Genomic DNA, 20,540 nt, shown 5'->3' with positions numbered 1-20,540 from the left:
GAGGTCTTAATTTACTGATGGTATTTGAAATGATCACAACTTCTTTTGTTGTAAGCATACGGCTCCAAAGTACTTAGTGGTTGGGGGGGGCGCCTAGGCACTGGGGTGAAGTGACTTGCCTAAGGTCACACAGCTAGTAAGTGTCTGAGGCCGGATTTGAACTCAGGTCCTTCTGACTCCAAGGCTGGTGCTCTATCCACTGTGTCACCTAGCTGCCCCGACTCCAAAGTATTTAAAATAATTCATTTTAGGTATATAATCATTCTACTTTTTGACTCTATTAATTTGCTTAAGTAGCCTCATTCTCCCTTCTTTCAAACATAATGCAAAGGTACACTCATCCCATTATTATCTGTTCTAAATCATTGGCGACTATATCAATGGCTTTAAAATAAAGTCTTTCACAAGTTTTCATCCAGGCGTAACATCCTTAACAAATATTTCTCAGGATATCAAGATTCTGCCCTTGATTATCTGACTATAACCCCTCCCAAATTATGTATTCAAAACTTATCAATGCCATCCTCTTGTGCCCTTAAGAAAATAATTCTGTGTAGTTACAAAAACTACAAAGGTAAAATTAAGTTTACCCTTCAGCAGGGTCTAACGCAAGAGCTCTGGGGCTATCTAGATCCTTCCACACCAGAACCTGACGATGTTGCCCATCCAGCTTCGATACTTCGATACGATTTGTTCCTGTGTCTGCCCAGTATAAATTCTTTCCTAGCCAGTCTACAGCCATGCCTTCTGGATAATCCAAGCCAAATTCCACCACGTGTTCCAGTGAACTGCCATTCATAAATGCTCTGCTGATAGTCTACGGAAACACAGAGATATATAAGATATGCAAACAGTAACATAAGATTTACAAACAAAACATAATCCAGAAGAATAATTAAGAGGGAGTTTAGGCAAGAGGGTTTTTTTTTAAAGCAAAACCAAAACCAAACCCTATACTGTTCATAAACAATGAAATATTTCATAATATTTTGTAATCTCTACTGTAGAAATAAGTTTAGGTGACTCTTATCTGGATCTAGTAAGCACTAAAAATACAACAGTGACCTTCAGAATTTACTGTCAATTCAAAGGAAAGAACTTTGGCATTTTCAAGAATCAAAATACATAACAACACATCAAATGTAAATAATCTTTATTTTTAAAATATTCTTGGTTTTCAAGGAGAGAAACATAGGACTACAATTTGTGGATAGCTAGAATGTAGACTCAGCTCTCTAAACACATTTGGGAGTGTCATCATAATGGTTTGATGGGACGTTAATATCTTTAAATAAAGTAGCCTTCATTATTTGAGCCAACCTTGTCTGTGTACACCCTGCCTTCTATTTCCAATGTAGCTTTAAATTCCCTGCCACTGTTAAATTGTTGTACTATAAGAGTTTCATAGATTACAATAATGAGTTACTTAAACCTGAAATTGATTTGGGTACAATGAACAATAGCAGCTTTAAATTTCTTCCCTGATGAAACCTATCATCACATAATAAAAACAGTAATAAGCTACTCAAAATACAATATAATTTACACAAGCCCTCATGAAACAAGACAAAAACATCTGACAAAAAGAAGCCAAGTCTCTTCAAATTTTCTGACCCATTTTCTGATCCTCTTTTATGATAGCTCTTCCTCCCCCCTCCCATCTGAGAACAAGGGGAGAATGATGATTTTATCAAGTTAGTTTAAAAGCCCTTCTATTCCAAGTCTTAAAACCAGTAACTGCAATTGTTGATGGATTTTTTTTAAAAATTGGATGAAATAATTTACTAGTCCAACTTCTTATCAGATTATTTAATAAAGTATACCAATTTCTTTATCAACAATAGACCAAAAAGAACTTTCTCTCAGCCCTTAAACTTCTGCCCAGTGCAGAAAGTGTCTATGAAGTTGCTGGATTGTTTACTTAGGAAAGAGGAAAGTCAAGTACATGAAATATAATTGCACAAAATAAAAATATGAATCTGACTATAGGATATTCATAGCAGCTAGAGAAAAGAAAAAAGCTAGTAAATTATAGAGCAACCACAGGAGTCCTGGGGGAACTCTAGATCCAAAGTCTCAAAGTAATATTTTCTTATTAACCTTAAGAAACAAAAAAAATACCTAGGATCATAGGATGTAAAAGCTGGAAGGCACCTTAAAATTCACTTAATCAAACTTCTCATTTTATAGAAGAGTTCACTGAAACCCAAAGGGGTTAAGTGACTTGCCCATGGTTTGGTCACAGATGTATCAAAGTACCAGAGCTGGTGCTCAAACCCCCTTTCAGTGGTTCTTTCCACAATACTACAGTTGTATCTCACACTGCTGCACGGATCACCTCACTCTTACTACCCAGTAGCAGTCTCTATCCATGGGTTCAGCACATTCTTTGGCCCTAAATATGACAGTCAGAGGTCAGGATCATAGATTGAGAACTGGAAGGGACCTCAGTAACCATCAAATGGAATCCCTCATTTTACAAATAAGGAAACTCAGGACCAAAGAGGTTTAGATTCACAGTCACACAGACAGTAAGTAACATAGCTAGAATTTGAATCTATGTCTTCTGACTCCAAATCCAGCCAATTTTTTTCCACTGCATTATATGGCCTAATGTCTATGTGCACAATTGGCAGGTCAATGTGATAGACATAGGAGAAGGGAAAAAAGAAATGGTAAAAAGAGAAGAGAAAAATAGTATGAAGAGGGCACAGTGTTATTTATTATTACTCCTGTTCTAGGATCTTATGGTTGGCAGACTGACATCTATCATGTTACAGAATCTCAAGACTCCACCAACAGTATTAACCAAGGCTGATGCTTTGGAGTCGCTGGAACAAAGATACCAGTATACAAGGGAGAAGAGGTATGAAGGGCCAGGGACAATGACACTTTGTTCAGTGACAATTTAAAGGGGAGAGCACGTCCCCCAAAAATTTGTGAAAGGAAATATATCATTTTTCTCCTTTTCCCTCCCTTTCACAGCTGTAATTAAACAACTAAAATCAGGTCAATAAAACTAGTTTTACAGACTATATATGTATTCCTAAACCAATAAAATGACCTTAGAGGGCCCAAAAAATAAACATTTATTTCATTTCTTCTCCAAATTTTTTCCTCCACCAGTGTCTTCATCATTCCAAGAGCAGGTAGGGTTTCAATTATCTTCATTCAACTTTTAGGAAGTTCCTCAAACAAGAGACAAAGCTACTGATAAAACAAAGTTTTTGGTCAAAAAATAACAGGAACACCACATTGTAGAGACAGAAAATTCTGAAACTTAAGTGTTGAATCAAATGGTCTGTAAGATAATTCAAATTAAACATCAAAATTAAACATAAAAATACTCTTCTCATTCCTTATAATTCAGCATCCATGCTTTAGTCCCTCTAACCCCCTTTACCTTCAGAGAAATATCGGTCCAGTAAATACGATTGTCTGTTACATCAAAATCTAAAGCAGAAGCTTCTTTCACACCAGTAAGCGGGATGGCCACGTTGTTGTTGTTTGTTTCCAAAGAGATGCGCCTTATGTCTGCTCGTCGAGAAAACAAGAGGAAAGCTTCTGGAACGATGCAAGTCTTCATGTCACTAATAAGCTCAAAGCCAATGGGGCAGGCACAGCGAAGTCCCTGAGGCCTATAAAGGCAAAGATGGCTACATCCCCCATTTTCATTAGCACATGGGTTGGAACCTAGAAGTAAATTATTGAAAGAAGAAAAAACACAGAAACAAAGCAACATGGTTTTTGGTGCCAGTCATTTTTAGATTGCTAAATATCTAGTGAACAAAGCCATATGTGTACTCTCTTCCATGCCCAGACAAGCAGTATTCATAGACTAGTAGAGAAATAAAACTTCATCATGAAAGTCTTTCCTTCTCACCCACAGTTAAGTTCCAAATAAGTGATTTTTTTTGTCATAATACTGAGTGTTTTTTAGTAGGGAGGTGTCCCTCTAAAACAAAACCACCAAAATTCAAATTTTGTAGCCAGAACATTAAGTCCCATTGAAAGGGCAACAGATCATGTCTATACTACCAAGTTCCTTAAGTTTTTTCCCCCTATTCTGCCCTTGGGGAAAATTTCAAAGTGCCAGAACATACTAATTATGTATTTCAACTATTCAAAAAAGTTGCTCTGTAACCTTCTGCCTATTACTCATCTCTCTTCCCTTCCTTCTCCCTTTATTTCCAAACATTAGGTTAAGTTTTGACTGACTCACCAATGATTCGATGAACATTTGTGGCTTTTAGGCCCATAAGATCAGGCAGCTGATCTATGATGATTTCCCTTTCAGCACTTCGTTTGTGCACCCGTTCAATACTACGTCTTTGCCAGTCAGTCCAATAGACATAGTCTCCAAGCAAGGTGAACCCAAAAATGTGAGGAATCTTGTCTTCTACCAACACTCTTCTTCCAGTACCATCTGCATTCATAACCTTTGGATTGGCAGTGGAAGGAAGAAAAAGTTATAAACTAACACACTGAATGAAGAATGTAATGTAAGTAAAATAACTTGGTTCAGATTTTATTTTTAATTTATACTTGATTCTCTGTTCTTAATTCCCAGAGCAGTTATTATAAACCTTTTCCTTCCTCAAATCCCCATCTCCATCTCCTCCCTAGTCAACTACTTGACTAAGCTGGAACGCATCAGAAGAGGGCTCAATTCAACCCATAAAACTTCTCAGGAAAAAAAAAACTTCTCAGGTTCTCTACCCATTTCTTTTTCTTTTCTTTCATTCAAATGTATGGGTGGGGATTACTAGAGCAAATTAAATCATCCGCAACACCAAAAATCAGTGAAAGATGACTATTAATTATATTAAAACTACCTCCTGTTTTCCCTGCCTCAAGTCTATCACCACTCCAGTCCACCTCACATACTACTCCATCGCAATTTTTCTTAAATAAAGATCTGACCACATGACTTACTTAAACTTAACCAATTCCAGTGGCTTCTTACTGCCACTGGGACAACATATAAACTCTCTGGTTTAGCTCCTAAAGCCCTACAAAATCTGATCACAATTTATCTTTTCATTCTCACTGGATATTATTCTCCCTCCTATACTTTGGAATATCACCAAACTGTCCCTCTCTCTATTCCTGACACACTATACTCCATCTCCTGTTTGTGGTCCTCTGCACTGCCTGTTATACATGCCTGGAATGAATTCTCTCACTTCCACCTTATAAAGTCCTTCTTTGATGACACAGCTTAGGCACCATCTTCTAATGAAGCCTTTCCTTATAACCACCACACTCCTTCCCCTCCCCCACACTATCTCATATTTAATTACTTTGTGTGTGTATGCATTTAATAACTTTATATTTATGCTGTATACATTTTTGCATATACTTGTTACCTCCCCCGTTAGAATGTTAATTTTCACGAGAGACTGTTTTCTTATTTTTATTCCCAGGGCCTAATATAATGTCTGGCATATAACAAGTATCTAATAAATACCTGCAGATTGACTGATGGCTATAAAGGTCTAGTCACCTCCTTAGATGGAACAAAATGTTTTTTCATGCTGGTTAAGGAATCTGATCACACCTTCTGAGGCCTCTATAAATTACCAGAGAGCTGGTTGGAACCAAAGATTTGAGTGCCTGGCTACAGTAGAGAGCATTCTAGCTAAACCTAGGAGAAGAAATTGTTTGGGGATGGGGGAAGGGAAGAGAATAAGCATTTATATAATAGCCCCTACCTATATGCCAGGTACTGTGCTAATATCTTCACAAATGTTATCTCATTTGATCTTTACAACAACCATGAAAGGTGGGTGCTATTATTCCCATTTCTATAGTTAAGGAAATTGAGGTAAAGAGAGGGAAGTGACTTGCCCAGGGTCACTCAGGTCTTCTTGTCTACAGGGCCAGCACCCTAAACACTATATCACCTAGTGCCTTAGCTTCCTGCTTCCTTCTTCCTCTCCCTACCCTGGCCCCTGTAAACTCTGAAGAAGGACTCTGGACTTTCCATCTTCCCAATACAGCATATCCAGAACAGGTGTCAACACTGTATGCCTTGGTGCCAAGGACAGACTAGGTGCAGATTTGATAGCCTCTACAAAGTACCCAATACAGATTCCCAGCAGGGAAAATTATACTACACCTAAGGGAATCTTGAGGGCTCCAGTAAAATCATAAACTGTGGATTATCCCTTTGCCACACAAGCTTGAGCCCACTTTCACCAGAATTCTGTATATATTTTTATTTAAGGTTTTGAGTTTCAAATTCTATCCCTCCCTCTTTGTTACGCATTCTGTGTCCAAAAGTTTTCAATGGTTTGTTAGGTAAACAAGGATAAACATCAAACTCTTTGGCATTCAAATCCTTCTGTAATATGGAACAATCTCACCTTTCCAGCGATGTCTTAAATTATTCCCTCCATAAACTTTATATTCCAACAAAATTAGAATACTTGCCATGCCCTGTAGACATTTCATATTTTCCTGCCTTCACTCTTTTGCTCATGCTTGGAACACCTTAGCCTTTCACCTTTCTTCTACTGAAATCCTGTCAATTCTTTAAGCCTAGTACAACCACCTATTTTAAAGCCTTCATCAGTCAGTGATAATCTCCACCTTGGATCCCACAAAGGATTTTGTTTGCACCCCATCTTGGGCTTTTATTATATAATGTTCTGTATTATACTGCTCTGTATTTCTAAATACATACATGTCTTTATATTATAGTAACTCAAGAATATATCAACAAAGAAGAGAACCACTATCATTCACGTTATCCAGGTTCAGAACTTCAGAATCATCACAGACGTCCCTCTCCCTTGCCTTTTATATCCAATCAGTTTTGTTAATTCCACCCCCCCCACTCCCCCAATAACTGTTTGTCCCTTTCTCTCTAATCACAAGATCAACTTTTGTTCAGGCTCTCCTCACCTCTCAGCTAGACTAATAATAACAGCTGATATTTAAATAATGCCTAGCACTATATATTATCTCATTTAATCCAGGCAAGTCACTTAAAATTCCACTGCCCCAGGCAACTCTAAAAACTATTCTGTCAGAGAACATCTGCCTATCTGTATTGATAGTTGTTTCATCACCTAAAGTTTCCTATAACACTCCCCCCCCCCACTCCAAAATCCTCAGCTCTTAGAACCCATCCATCTACCAAAGAGATTGCCAGGAAAACCCTATGAGATAGAGATTATGATCCTTTTTTTACAGACGTAAAAAATGAAGCTCAGAGAAGTTAGGTGATCTGCCAGGATAACTGATCTGCTAACTAATAAATGCCTACAGAGGGACTAGAAATCCTTCTTTGCAATCCAGCACTCTCATATGCTATACTAAAATACTTATTACAATTGTTAATTGGTGTCTCTGCTTCCAGCCTCAGTCTTCCATTTTCCATCAGCAGCTCTGTTTCATTTTGATTCCATGGAACATCATGCTCTCTCACTAGGTACCCTATTGTGCCCCTTCCCTTTTTGTGTGCTGTCTTCCACTATTAGATTGTAAGCTCTTTGGGGGCAGAGACTGTCTTTCTTTTTCCTTATTTGCATCCACAGCACTCAGCACAGTACTTAAGAAATGTTTGTTCAATTCAATTCCTTGCCAATATATCCTCCACACAGATGCCAAATTGATATTGTTAAAATTAACGGATCTGACTATATCATTTCCTTACTTAAAAAATTCTTAGTGGCTCCCTACTGCCTCTAGGATGCACTGGCATTTAAAGTTCTCCACAATCTGGCTCCCAGGGAGTTGAGGTAGCTAGGAGCAAGGCGAACAGAGTATAGGACTTGGAATCAGGAAAATGTGAGTTCTAATCAGGCCTCAGACGCTACCTGTGTGACCTTGTGGTTCAGGCCCTGGTCACTGCCTGGTTACTATTCAAGGCCATGGCTCTGGGACTACTCTACTACTGAAGCTTTTTATTCCTGGTGGTACAGGATTCTTGGGGCCAACCCCTAGCTGGATTCTGCCTGGAGCCTTTCTCTCCCTTTTCTTGCCTTCGGGTTCCACTCAAGGCCTTCCTGTATGCTCTGGGGGTGCTCTGTACAACTTGTACCTACCCTGGGTTTATTTTCATTGCCAGTTCCCACAGAATTCTAACAGGTTTTTTATGCAGTCTTGGACTACAGAAATACGCAGCTGATTCTGTTTATTTTTTTTTTCTGGTCCAATTTTAGAGGTTTACTGGACTGTCTGTGGGAAATATGGGCTCCTTTGGGTCTGTTTTTTTGTTTGTTTGTTTTTTGGGGGGTTTTTTTGCAAGGCAATTGGGGTTAAGTGACTTGCCCAGGGTCACACAGCTAGTAAGTGTCAATGTCAAGTTTCTGGTCTGAGACAGGATTTGAACTCAGGTACTTCTGACTCCAGGGCCAGTGCTCTATCTACTGCACCACCTAGCTGCCCCTCCTTTAAGTCTTAATATACTGCTTTTTTTTTTTGAGGGTAGCAGAGGGAGAGAAGCACAGCAGTCACTGGTGAGCCTGATCCCTCTACTGGTCAACACAGAGCTTTGAAACCTGCTGCTTCACCCTTACTTTGACAGAATGTCCCCAACCCACCCCAAGGCTCACCATATTGGTGCCAGAATGAGTGCAGCTACCCAAACAGCTTTAGGTCTACTGAAGCTCAGAACTTCAGAGCTCAACTGATCAACCAACCTCAATTTCTCAGTAGCAGAATTACAGACAAGCACAGACAAGCCCAACCTTGTTGCCACTGTCCCATGCCTACACTTTCTATTAAGCAATATTGACTGCTTCTTCAAAAGCAGCAATTAAAACTTCATCAGAAGTGAAAGTGGCCTCCTGTTCTAGACAGAAAAAAGGTCATAATATCATTTTACTGAAATGTTCTGTATTGATAGCTAATTACCCTTACTTCCCTAAAATAAAATTAATTTCATCACATCAGATAAATAAAATATTCATTACATTGGCAAAAAATAAAAAACCACAAAATGTAGCTAGATGAAAGCATGGAAATCAAAGACTAGGCGCACTTCTACATTGGCTAGCAGTGAAGCATTTGGCCATCTCAGTGTGGCATAATAGAGAGCGCTCTTGAATGAGAGTCAAGAGACTTGGGTTCTATGCCCAGAAATACAATTTACCAGCTCTGTGACTTCAGATATGCAACTTGACCTGAATTACAGTTCCTTTATCTTTAAAAATAAGGGATTTAGGCTGGATGATTTCTATGTAATCATTTTTTAGTTCTAAAATTCTACAATAAAACATTTTCTAAATAGCTTATCTATACTATAACAGTAAGAAAATGGCATTATCCTCTCCATTCCAAGCTTTAAATAACGGTTTCCATACTGAATAAAAGGAAACAACCATTAAGTTAAAAGTGCAAATTGTTTTTAATCTTGCTCTTCAAATCAACAAATTTGATTCATTAATCAATTCAGCACTAACAAATTATATTCATTTAATAAGTACCTGCTATAGGCAAAGCACTGTGCTAGGTGCTAATATACAGTAAGATTTTCAACATGGAGGAGGTAAGACATAATAAATTGTGTAATCCAAAATAGAACAGGATAATAAGTATGTAAAGGGAAGTAAAAACAATGAATACAAAATCAAGAAAGGAAAGATCTTTTTCAACTAGAGTCAAGAAAGTTTCACAGAGGAGGCGGTAATTGTGGGGTAGGCATTTCAGCTGAATTCAACTACTTTATTCAAAAACTGTGTTAGGACCCGGGAGAAAAATTAAACAGGCCATGAACTCTATCTTCAAATAGCTGAAATCTAGTTGGAATGTTAAGACATATACACCAATACATATGAAACCCTACAACATGAGGCACTATGTGCTAAGTGCTACATGATAAGCACTTTGGGAACTCAGAAGTAGAGATTATTTCTAGCTTCATCTGACAGGAAAGAATGAAGAAGCAGAATTTGAGTACTATAGAGATTCAAAGATTCAATCTACTTTGAGTTACTTTGAGTTTTAATCATCAGGAATGACTTCATACAGGAAAACTATGAACTGGAGCTTACTGAAACAGAGTTTAGAAGAGTCACAGAGCGCAAGACTAAAAAAGGTATGTGACCACAGTAGTTCAGCACTGCAAGGGACATAACAGATTATCTAGTATAATTCACTGATACTGAAATTGAGACACAAAGAGGTAAAGGTGGCTTGACCAAATTTATGACACTCAATGGCAGGCTGGGGTCAGAGGGTGATTTTATTAAAGGGATGTGGACTTTATCTTGTAAACAATGGGAAGGAATTTTTGTTGTTTTTTTGTTGTTGTTGTCCTATTGTCCTAGGAACATTCTGAGTATCTACCATGTGTACAGGGCTATGCTACAAGAAAACAAGAAAAGGTCAAAGTACTGTGTGCCAGGATCTCAGGTGGAGCAATGGTATAGGCACATCTCTCCTCATGTTAGTCCTGCACCACTAACATCTTAATGCAGAAGAATATAATCACTCTCATCAATCTAATCTGTACATGGTAGGATCCTAGTAAAATTTTAACAACATTATCTTAGTTTTCCACAAAAATGACTTCAATAAATTGGGATTTAATATTATATGCTTAGTTTTTCAGAGTGGTGATAAAGAAAAGCCCACTTAAATCAGACAGCTAAGAGCCATGAACTTGTTTGTGTGAGAAGTTTTTATAACTCCATTTCAATGTACAGTTTCCACTTCACATAAATGGGCATCGTGCAAATTCAACTTGACATAAAGAAATCTGCGTTCCCCCCCCAAAAAATGTGAGTGTATACACACACACACACACACACACACACACACACACACACACACACATGTTAACTAGACTGTACTTCTCTCTGCTTCTGCCCCTTGACTGGGCAATCCATAGCCTCCCATACCCTACCAAAAACCAACCAAACAAACAAACAAAAAACCACCACCTCCAAACAAAAACAAAAGAATGGAAGCACCAAGAGATCACTGCCGCCACTGACATCACCACCGGGGCTTGGCTTGTGATTCTCTGGTACTAAGAGGAAATCTTAGTCTACTCCACCCACTCACCTGCATGTCTATCTTCCACTCAGGTACTACATATCTGTTCCTAGCCCCTACATGTTGTCTGTCTTCCCCTGTCTTTGCCCACATTTGGTCCCCACGTATTTACCCCTGCGTGTTCTTCCCCTCAGTTCTGGCCAGGACCCTGCTGAGGCCGGCCCAGCCCCAGTGTGTGCCTCCTCCTGCTGACATTTCCCTACCCCAAGCCCCATATTCCTTGAACCACGTGCTGGCATCCCTCCCTCCATGGCCAACAACCCCTTCCTGTCTCCTCCCCTTCCAACGTCTGGAGGCAAATACAAAAAAATCACTTTATTATATAGAGTCTACCAAATGATCCATTTAAGTAAAGTGAGAATTGTCTATAACTGGTTTCATTTATAATCCTATGTATTTTGCTTTATGCATTTTTAAAACATTCTGAGTAGACTCCACTAGACTGTCAAATAGATTCTAAGACACAAAAGGTTAAGAACATCCAATTTAAACATTTTATATCTTTAGCAAAATATGTGAAATTTGCTATGCTATACATAATGTCCCTTATACAAGGATTCATAAGAAATTTCTCTTAGAATTCAATGCCAGGAAAACCTCTGTCTCTCTAGACAAACTTGTGCACCCCCTTTTAATAAATAACACAATGAAAGTCACAAAACCTAATTATGCTTTTTTATCTCAGCTTCCAGGAAGCCTAGGGCTAAATTGAGACCTTAGTAATTAAAGAATCCCAGCTACCTGAGTACTATTGTTATTTTCCTTTCAATCTGTTTTCTTAATTTGTTTTTATTCTGAATTCTTTTATTTCATGTTTTCAACTTTGTAAACTACCATAGAACATTTCTGAAAGTGGGGTAGGTTTCAACCATAAATTCTTATTATTGATAATGAAAACACTGTTGTAAAATCTCATTTTAACTTAGTGTTTTATTCAACAAAACAGTTCCACGTGCCCAGGACCAGCACCTATTAGTCTTGCTTTTTTTTTTTTAACTGCAAAAGTACCAGTGGGAGCCAAAGAGAAATCAAACTACAAAACTTAACCTCAGTGGAGAGAAAGTATGCTTCAGTTGAGCACAAAGATAAGGAAGATTTGAGTTTTGATTTGCTCTTTCTAGTTTCTGCCAGTCTGTTGCTCTGTAAACAGGCGGTATGCCTTTTCTTTCTCTGCTTTTGGTTAATTACAGTGCCTTTGACAAAATGTGATTTTTGGTATAGCATTAATCTCTATACCATGGAAGGCATGTATGCCACAGAACAGAATAAAAAGGATTTTAGTAGGATATGATTATAGAGAGACCCTAAGTGCTAAAATAAGTAACTTCAACTGTTTAAGTCCTCTATGAGAAAAGGATGGCTGGTAATCTTTAAAATGACACTTCTTCTAAACCTACTGATACCACTCTATTCTGGGTAGTCACATCTACACTGCAACAGATCAGTATCAAACTTCTGTCACATCCTACATTAGTCCCTGCCACAACCCTGCATTAGCATTCACTCCTTTGTCCATTTCTTTCCGTAAGCACCCCAATTTTTCTCTGTTTGACTTCATCTTAATGAATATTCTTCAGAGGATCATAAATTGAGAGCTGTAAGAGACATTAGAGCTGATCCAACCCAACCTCTCCTCTCGTCTCCAGCTAAGGTCTTTCCAGGTTTTCACTCTGAATGAGGCAACACCCATTCAGTGAATAAGTCTCTTTTAAGAAGTGAGTCAAGGGACTGTCCCTTTAATTTAAAAAAAAAAGAAAAGACACACTGATGTCTTTAAGAAGGTAGGGAAGAGAAAGTGGTCTTCCTCTAGGTCTTTCAGTATTGTAGAATTCTACATGATTCTGAGAGATTATCTTGACATTTTAAATGCTGAGCCAATATTCATGATATGTTATTAATTTTCATATTACTTCAGAGTATTTTAGTTAGTTGCAATCAAAGACATTACCAAAGACTGAAAGTCACGGTGAGAATAGTCAATAACAGGAAACATGTAGCTTAACCATAAACATAACATTCAACATCTATATATGTTGTGGGAATGGCAACAGCAAACCTCTTATGGATATCACATCTAGTTACTTGAACACTATTACATGATAAAGCTGAATTGTCCAGGGGGTTCTATATGGCATTATATCTACCAGGATCAAATTGAGATTTACTGCCATACAATACCTTCTGAATAATGTACAAGAAATAGAAGACAGTTTGATTTCTGCTTTGAACACAGCAGGAAAAGGAGATGTGCATTTATTAACAAAGCAATAAAAACAACCATAATTTAACAATTAATATATCTAAAACCTAAGTTCATGATGTCTAATTAACTGTAAAGTATATTAAAAGAGGCTGGAAGCACCACAGTCACATTAAAAAGTGCATTTTTATAGGAAGCTAAAACTTAATAATATTGGTTTTGGAGATAAGATTCACTTTTAGAGTCAAACTAAAGAAAGCACCCTCAAAATGAATTTCTTTTAACTATAAAAAGCATAAATTTAAAAATAAATAGAATGGGCAAACATGGCTAAAAAAACCAGGTCTAGTTATTTCAAACAACTTTCAGTGTAATATATTCTAACTTAACACTGAATATATATAGTATCTTGGAATTCAATGTAAAAATGATATGTATAACTTTTAACTGAATAAAGTATTATAAAATTGAAGGTCAACTGACTAGTTCAATGAGAAAGCCATTGGGTTGTTACAGATTTCCATAAGAGTCTATTCACTAACTGATTCAAATTTCTAAGAAAAATCAACATACAAAAAAAGGTCAAAGGATATAAACAGGGTGTTGGTTAAAGGAAAATAATCAAGTTCTCACTAAAAATATGAAAAAAATCACTAATAATTAAAAAAATGTAAACTAAACAACTCTGAGGCTCCAATTCATACCTATCATATTCACAAAGATGACAAAAAAGATGACAAAAAAAAAGGACACATGTCAAAAGAACTGCCCCAAAATAGGCACACTGTTAGAAGAGCTGGGAATAGATCCAGCCATTCTAACTACACTCACAACGTTACTAAATTGTGTTTGGACAAAGTAAACTTCCTTTTGTTAACTGTTCAATTATTATAAATTACTCAATTGACCCCAAAACTGAACCTCGGCTAATAGGGTGATGACATTAGGCCAGCCCCTAACACAAGGGACTTCCTTTCCTTTTTTTTAAATAGGAAAGTGAGAGAAAATAAATGCTTGTTAATTTTTTTTAAATAAAGAAAATACATGATACAGAGGAGGAAAAAAATGGTATATCCATTAGATAGAAACACTAGACAGTACTTTAATTTTAGATGATAATAATACACGCAATGTTTTGCAACCTTTATCCTGTGAATCCTAAAAAGTCTCCCAGGAATTTGCATTCCATATTTGTGTTTCCACACTTTAAAAAAAATGACACTGGGGAATGTATCAATCATACCACCCTATCTTACATTTAATTTAGAAACTATTGCAGAAAAAGAAAAAAAAGAAAATACATTAATGATGTTGGTATGGGAGATTAAGAAATCCTTATCAACTTCTAGACCAATATCTGTAGTCAGTAATCAACCCTGAGAGGCAGATGAATTTTTTAATTCTTACTTTAAGAGTGAAGTTTAGATGCTACCACCAGCAAACAAGCTTATATTTTTGTGACACTGCCATCCACCCAAGAAGCTGCCTGCTATCTCTAAGGGAACAGGCCTCATTTGCAGAAACCCTATCTTAGACGTACTGCAGCATATTTGAAGCTCTATAACGGTTCTAAAGCCCAGTTTCATGAAAAGGCCACACAAATGGAATTTAGGAGGGTTAAGTGCATTTCAATACAAAGAGGAAATATAACTTACCATGACAGCTTACTTACAAGTAAAACTGAAGCAGTAAATGTTTAGTTCCATAGAAAGACTAAATATTCAAGTTTCTTTTAGGAAAGAGGCAGTGACTACATGCAAATAAAAGCTAAATAAAATATTCACTTAACATGTAGTAAAAACTGAAAACTATTCTTGGCAATCTTATTGAGGGAAAAATATTTTCCATCGTCATTTGATATTTTAGAAAATAAAAAAATTTTGGAGTCTGAAGGGACCTTACAGACCCATCTAATTTGAAGATCTTCATTTATTGATGAGGAAATTGAAACTCAGAATGGTAACCTGGTCAAGTTAATATGGCTAGGCAATTGAACAAAACACACTGATTCATTAACTATGTGCCAGGTACTGAGGATATAGACCTAAAAATAAAAGTCCTGCCCTCAAGAAACATACACTCTAACTGGAATGAAAGTAATAGAGGCTATCTACTTACTACCTGACTACCAGATAAGTATTATAAAATGCTCCATAAATCTAGGAGTTACCACATGTAACATCTGATAACCAATGTAAAATGGTTCTACTTCTCAACATAGGAGAAGAATAATCAACACCAGCAATTCTAATTGTTTCAGACTGCACAATAAAGGAATATAAGTCTCATTTAAAGGTGAGTCAGATTGTGATCTATATATATCACTTGATAAAACTGATTAGGTTTAAATGTAGGAAGACAAGGCTTAACCCAAAAGAAAATTTACGTAAGTAATGCAATTACAAGTTTAGACTGGGGAAATTGAAAGCTTTATAGTACATACCTATACCAGATTATCCTAAACCATGTAGGTAGAACTATAATTTATAGGCAAAGCATATCCTTTATTGGTGAGATCGCAGGATGTGTTGTGGCATTCAGATTGTGGTTAGTATAAATATCATCAAGCAAACTTTTCTCATTATACATTTACTGTAATTTTTAGTTTTAGATAAAGTATAGATGTTAATGAACCAACAAAATGAGCAACTAAATGATAAACAATTTTTGAGTGCCACCAACTTGAGATTCTTTTTCTTGCTTTTGTGAGGCTGAGCAAAGAGTAGGACTAAGGAAGACTGAAGACTAAGGACCTAAAGCAGGGCTCAAGAGAAAGGTAGCTGGCAAGACTAGTAAGAAAGGGTGAAAAGAACAAAATAAAGTGAATTAGTAAAAAAGTGCGTTGGTAGGTGGGGCAAGGTTAAAAAAGAAGTTGGTACAAGGAGAGAAGGGGGAATGGGATATGCCTGGAGGGTTGTTGAGCCTATGAAAAGAAATCTGGGTGTGGCTGTCAAATTATTAATAGTTCTTTTTTTTTAAGTTATTAAGAGGTGATCATAGGATGTAATGGCTTTAACAAGTGCTTAAGGGTGAGGCTTATGCCTTACATGCATATTTATATAACCACAAGAAGTTAAAAAAAAAGTTGAGAAATCTTAATGAGCATTTAAAGTAGGATGAACTTTTAAAGTGACTTTTACTGAGGATCATGTTTATATTTCTGCCACAACCAAGTGACCTGCTGCCTTTGTTTTAAGTCTAAGATGGTGTCTCCCTCCTAGAAGACAAGATGAATAGATTTGAGGAACTCCTTTTCACACTCCATGGCTCAGGTAAATGAAATGTTCCTTTAAAAAGTAACAAAATAGGGCTACAACTGACAGGAGGGATGGAGGAAGGGGAATCATCTCAAGCAGCAGATGAAACCTGACCCTTGTCTGAAAGGTAGATAGTAAAAGAATATCACAGAAAAGAAAGGGACACCTGGAGCTAGACAATAAATTACAGGTTCTTACTGAAGAGAAGGGAACTGAATACTCTGAGAAGAAAGCAGGTGCTTATCCTCTCAGTCTAAGGAATGATATATTAGAGCTACAGAAGCTATCAGGTGAGATATTCGACAACAAATCTGGAGGAAGGAGTAAAACACAGTGGTGGCTGGTGATTCCTTGTTCAGGTACCTGTCAGCCTGATGATGACAGTAGTTTTCAGCGTAAGGAAGGGCATATATCTGACACATAATAGAGAGCTTATTAAAATGAACTGTCCACTTCTGGTGATTTATGCGGACACAAATGATATTACCAGAGGGAGTCTAAAAAGCATTGCCAAAGATTACAAATATTTGGGCAAGAATTTGAAGATCATAGGTATAGACTGGGCAAGAGATAAAAAAATTAAAAACCAGAAAAACTAATTTAGAAAGTGCACAGCTGGTAATGAAGAGGCTATCTAAGAACTGGATTTAGATATCTATACCTTAAACCACAGGGATGACAGATCAGGATGGAACTGTAGCACATCTAATAAAGGCTGGTAAAAAATCTACTAGCCTTTGCAGAATGTCTTGCAAATCTAACCAAACGTGTTTTAAACTAATAAAGGATGGGAGGAAACTGCCTATGTAGAACCACCAAACTAGATAGCACAGAAAGCAGTTACAATGAAAGAAACTGAGACACCCAATATTTACAGAAGGCAGAATCTAAGAAAGCAGTCATTAGGCAAGCTAATAGACTCAAAATGTTTACATACAAATATAAAGTTTAGATAACATGAAAGATTCAGAAGAAAATTAACACAATGAAGCCAATAAAGGGAAGTGGTCATTGTGGGGGTGTGAACATATCTCCGATAAGAGCCTGATATTCAAAGATACATAAGGAACTAACACAACTACATAAGACTAAAAGCCATTCCCCAATACATGTGGCCAAAAGATATGTAAAAGAAATGCAAACTATTAACAATTATATGAAAGAATGATCTAAAATGAAAATCAAAAAAACTCTTTAGTTTTTATCTCATGCCCAGCAAATTGGCAAAGATGACAAAAGATGGAAACAGGCTATACTGGTGGAGTTGTGGAAAACTAAACACAATAATGCACTGGTGGTCTAAACATTCTGAACAAAAATATGGAATCATGCTAAGAATGTGATTAAAATGTCCACACCCTCACATAAGTATCACTGAGACCTGATGGGATGAAATCTATAATTGGAATATGTCTCTGGATAAGTAAATCCTATTTAAAAGGAACAGGACAGGCAAAAAGTGGGGAGGAGAAGGAAGGAGATATCAGATTTGTATATTAAAGTATCCTTGTGAGGAAATACAGTAAACAAAGGTGAGGGAAGCATGATGGAGGGCATTTGGGTAAAAAAAATCAATGTAGAACAGAAAACAAACAATTTTTTTCATCTGAGTATGCTACAAAACACCAAGAAAGAAAAAGGTCATAGGAGTCTGACAAACACATCACAATCCTGGCACAGAACCATGATAGAGTAGTGTTAGAAAACTTCAATTATCTTGACGTATGCTGGGAAGCAGTGTAGTTAATCACTTCCTGACTTGCCTTAATAATCTCATCCTTCAAAAGGTCAAGGAAGCAGGGAATTTTTTACACTGAATCTGATTTTCACTAAGAAAGAAGAATTAGATGCTAGGTAGAAATAATGAAAACATCATGGGGAAAAAGTAACCACAACCTCCTAAAGTTTGTGATAGAAAAAGAAAGCCAAGCTAAGTCTGACATTTCATTAGGTTCAGAGGAATGATATGGACCACAATTCTATTAGGGAAGTCAGCCTAGGTAGGACAGGGCACTCTCAAGAATCAGACTCTAAAGGCACAAACAATTCCAGAGAACAAGCAAAGTGGAAGTTATAATCCAAAGATGCAATTGTGAATTAACAGGGAACTTAACAACCAACTTAGATTTCTAAATGATATGTACAGAAAAGACAAATGATACGTATAGAAAATAACAGAAGATGTTTATATGAACATGGCACAATACTATGAAAAGAAGCACTAAGCAATAAAGTTCAGAATGAGCTGAGCCTAGGGAGGGAAACTAAGAAAAATAAAAAAGATTTTGAGCCATACTAGGGAAAAGAGGAGAGTTAACAATAAGACAGAATCACTTGGGATGGACAGGTCAATAATATCTGATGAGGGACAAAGTCTTACTTTGCTTCTATTTTCTCTACTAAAGAGAATAATCTCTGCATTGGAGATAACAAAATAAAAATGGCTACCAGGGAGTCGACACCCAAGATTAATAAGGATAATAAGAGAGGGTCTAGTCACTATCGATAAGCGCAAGTCAAGTCACCTGTCCCAGATGAACTATCTATTCCCTACAGTACAGAAAGAACTGGAGATATGACTATGAAACCACTGTATGGAACACTGGAAAACCCTCAGAAATAAGTATAAGCGTAGAAGGATAAGAAAAGAGGAAATGTCCTGATTTTACAAAAAGAACCATCTGAAAACTATAGGCCAGAAAGCTTAACTTCAATTCTGGTAAAATGCTAGAACAGACTGTTAAAGAGTTAATGAACATCTGGAAAAGGAAGTGATAATTACAGAGTCAGTGTGGCTTCAAAAAGAACAGGTCATGCCAGATGAGCCTCTTGTGAAAGGGCTACTAAGCTACTAGAGCAAGGAGAGGTATATCTTCCAGGAATAAGGAGATGTATACTGTCATGGTCCAGGCATTGATAAGCTGGAGAACAAGGAGAAAGAAGCAACCAGAATTGTGAGATCTTGAGTTCATGTCACAGGAAAATAGGTTGAAGCATGACAGAATGAAAAGAGCACTGGTTGTAACATCTCATCCCACCTCTAAAACATTTCTTGTACAACCTTGGGCAAGCCACTGATCATGCTTGGACTTCAGTTTCCTCAACTGTAAAATGAGATAACTGGAAGACATGGCCTCCAAGGGCCATTCCAGCTCCAGACCTAAGATTTTTTGATCCTATGATGCTATGAAATAAAGATGTTCAGCTTGGAAAGAGAAAACTCAGGGGGAGAAAAAGGTTTTCTCCAAATATTTTTGTTCTTATTCTGTTTAGCCTCAATAGGCAGAAACAGTAGTAATGGGTAGAAGTTTAAAAGAAACAATTTTGGTTTGATGTCAGGGAAAATTTTCTAGCAATTACAGCTGTCCAAAATGGAATAGGTTGTCTCAGGCAGTGGAGACTTTCCGCCCACTGGAGGGGATGGATGGCAATTTGTCAGAAATATTGTAGTGGGAATCATGGCTAGAGTTGGACAATACAATTACTATTTCCAAATCTCAAGTTTTATAATTACAAGATAGTCACAATGGGCAAAATAATTTGCTAAGAGGATATATCAACAGGTAGCTTTCAAATATGAGTGAATAAATCCAATTAACATTAAGGTATACTTACAATAATAATTACATAAAAAGTTGTATGACAGATCCACATTAACAGTTCAACTAAGTCTTACAAATCAACCAAATATTTTGCTGTTTTATCAACTAAACAATGAAACTTACTGACTCTACAGGATGTATGCTAAGATTTTTTTTTAATACATGTGTCACAGAGCAGATAGCACAAAAGTTAAGATGCAGATACATTAAAGTCAACTATCTCAATAACCAGTCAAATGCTACAAACACTCAAAGTATTTTAAGGAACTAGAGATAAGCTGACACTAATTTATAAGACAATACTTTTGTATATTTGTTACGGAAACAAAAGCTTTCTCACAAATTTTGAAAGCAGATAAATCTATGAATATATTGAAATTAGGAAGACTCAAAAGGTCCTTGTACATATGTAGACTTTTAAAATACATGGGCTAAGAATCTCAAGCAAATAATATGTTTTTCAAAAATCTG

The 20,540-nt window shown here is 36.8% G+C and overlaps 1 protein-coding gene across 2 annotated transcripts in view; it reads right to left on the bottom strand.

Annotated features, from left to right (window-relative positions):
* LRP6 (LDL receptor related protein 6) overlaps nt 1-20,540 on the bottom strand; it is a 126,433-nt gene that overhangs the window by 45,406 nt on the left and 60,487 nt on the right. For both annotated transcript variants that reach the window (XM_021001525.2, XM_021001526.2), the window contains exons 8-10: nt 4,223-4,439; nt 3,404-3,693; nt 591-817 (exon numbers count right to left, since the gene is read on the bottom strand). In XM_021001525.2, the coding sequence (XP_020857184.1) occupies nt 591-817; nt 3,404-3,693; nt 4,223-4,439 (734 nt within the window). The remainder of the gene's footprint in view (nt 1-590; nt 818-3,403; nt 3,694-4,222; nt 4,440-20,540) is intronic.

The sequence above is a fragment of the Phascolarctos cinereus genome, unplaced genomic scaffold, assembly GCF_003287225.1.
Source record: "Phascolarctos cinereus isolate Bilbo 61053 unplaced genomic scaffold, phaCin_HiC Scaffold_1;HRSCAF=81, whole genome shotgun sequence".
Lineage (NCBI taxonomy): Eukaryota > Metazoa > Chordata > Mammalia > Diprotodontia > Phascolarctidae > Phascolarctos > Phascolarctos cinereus.
This window is presented reverse-complemented; position numbering and strand designations above follow the sequence as displayed.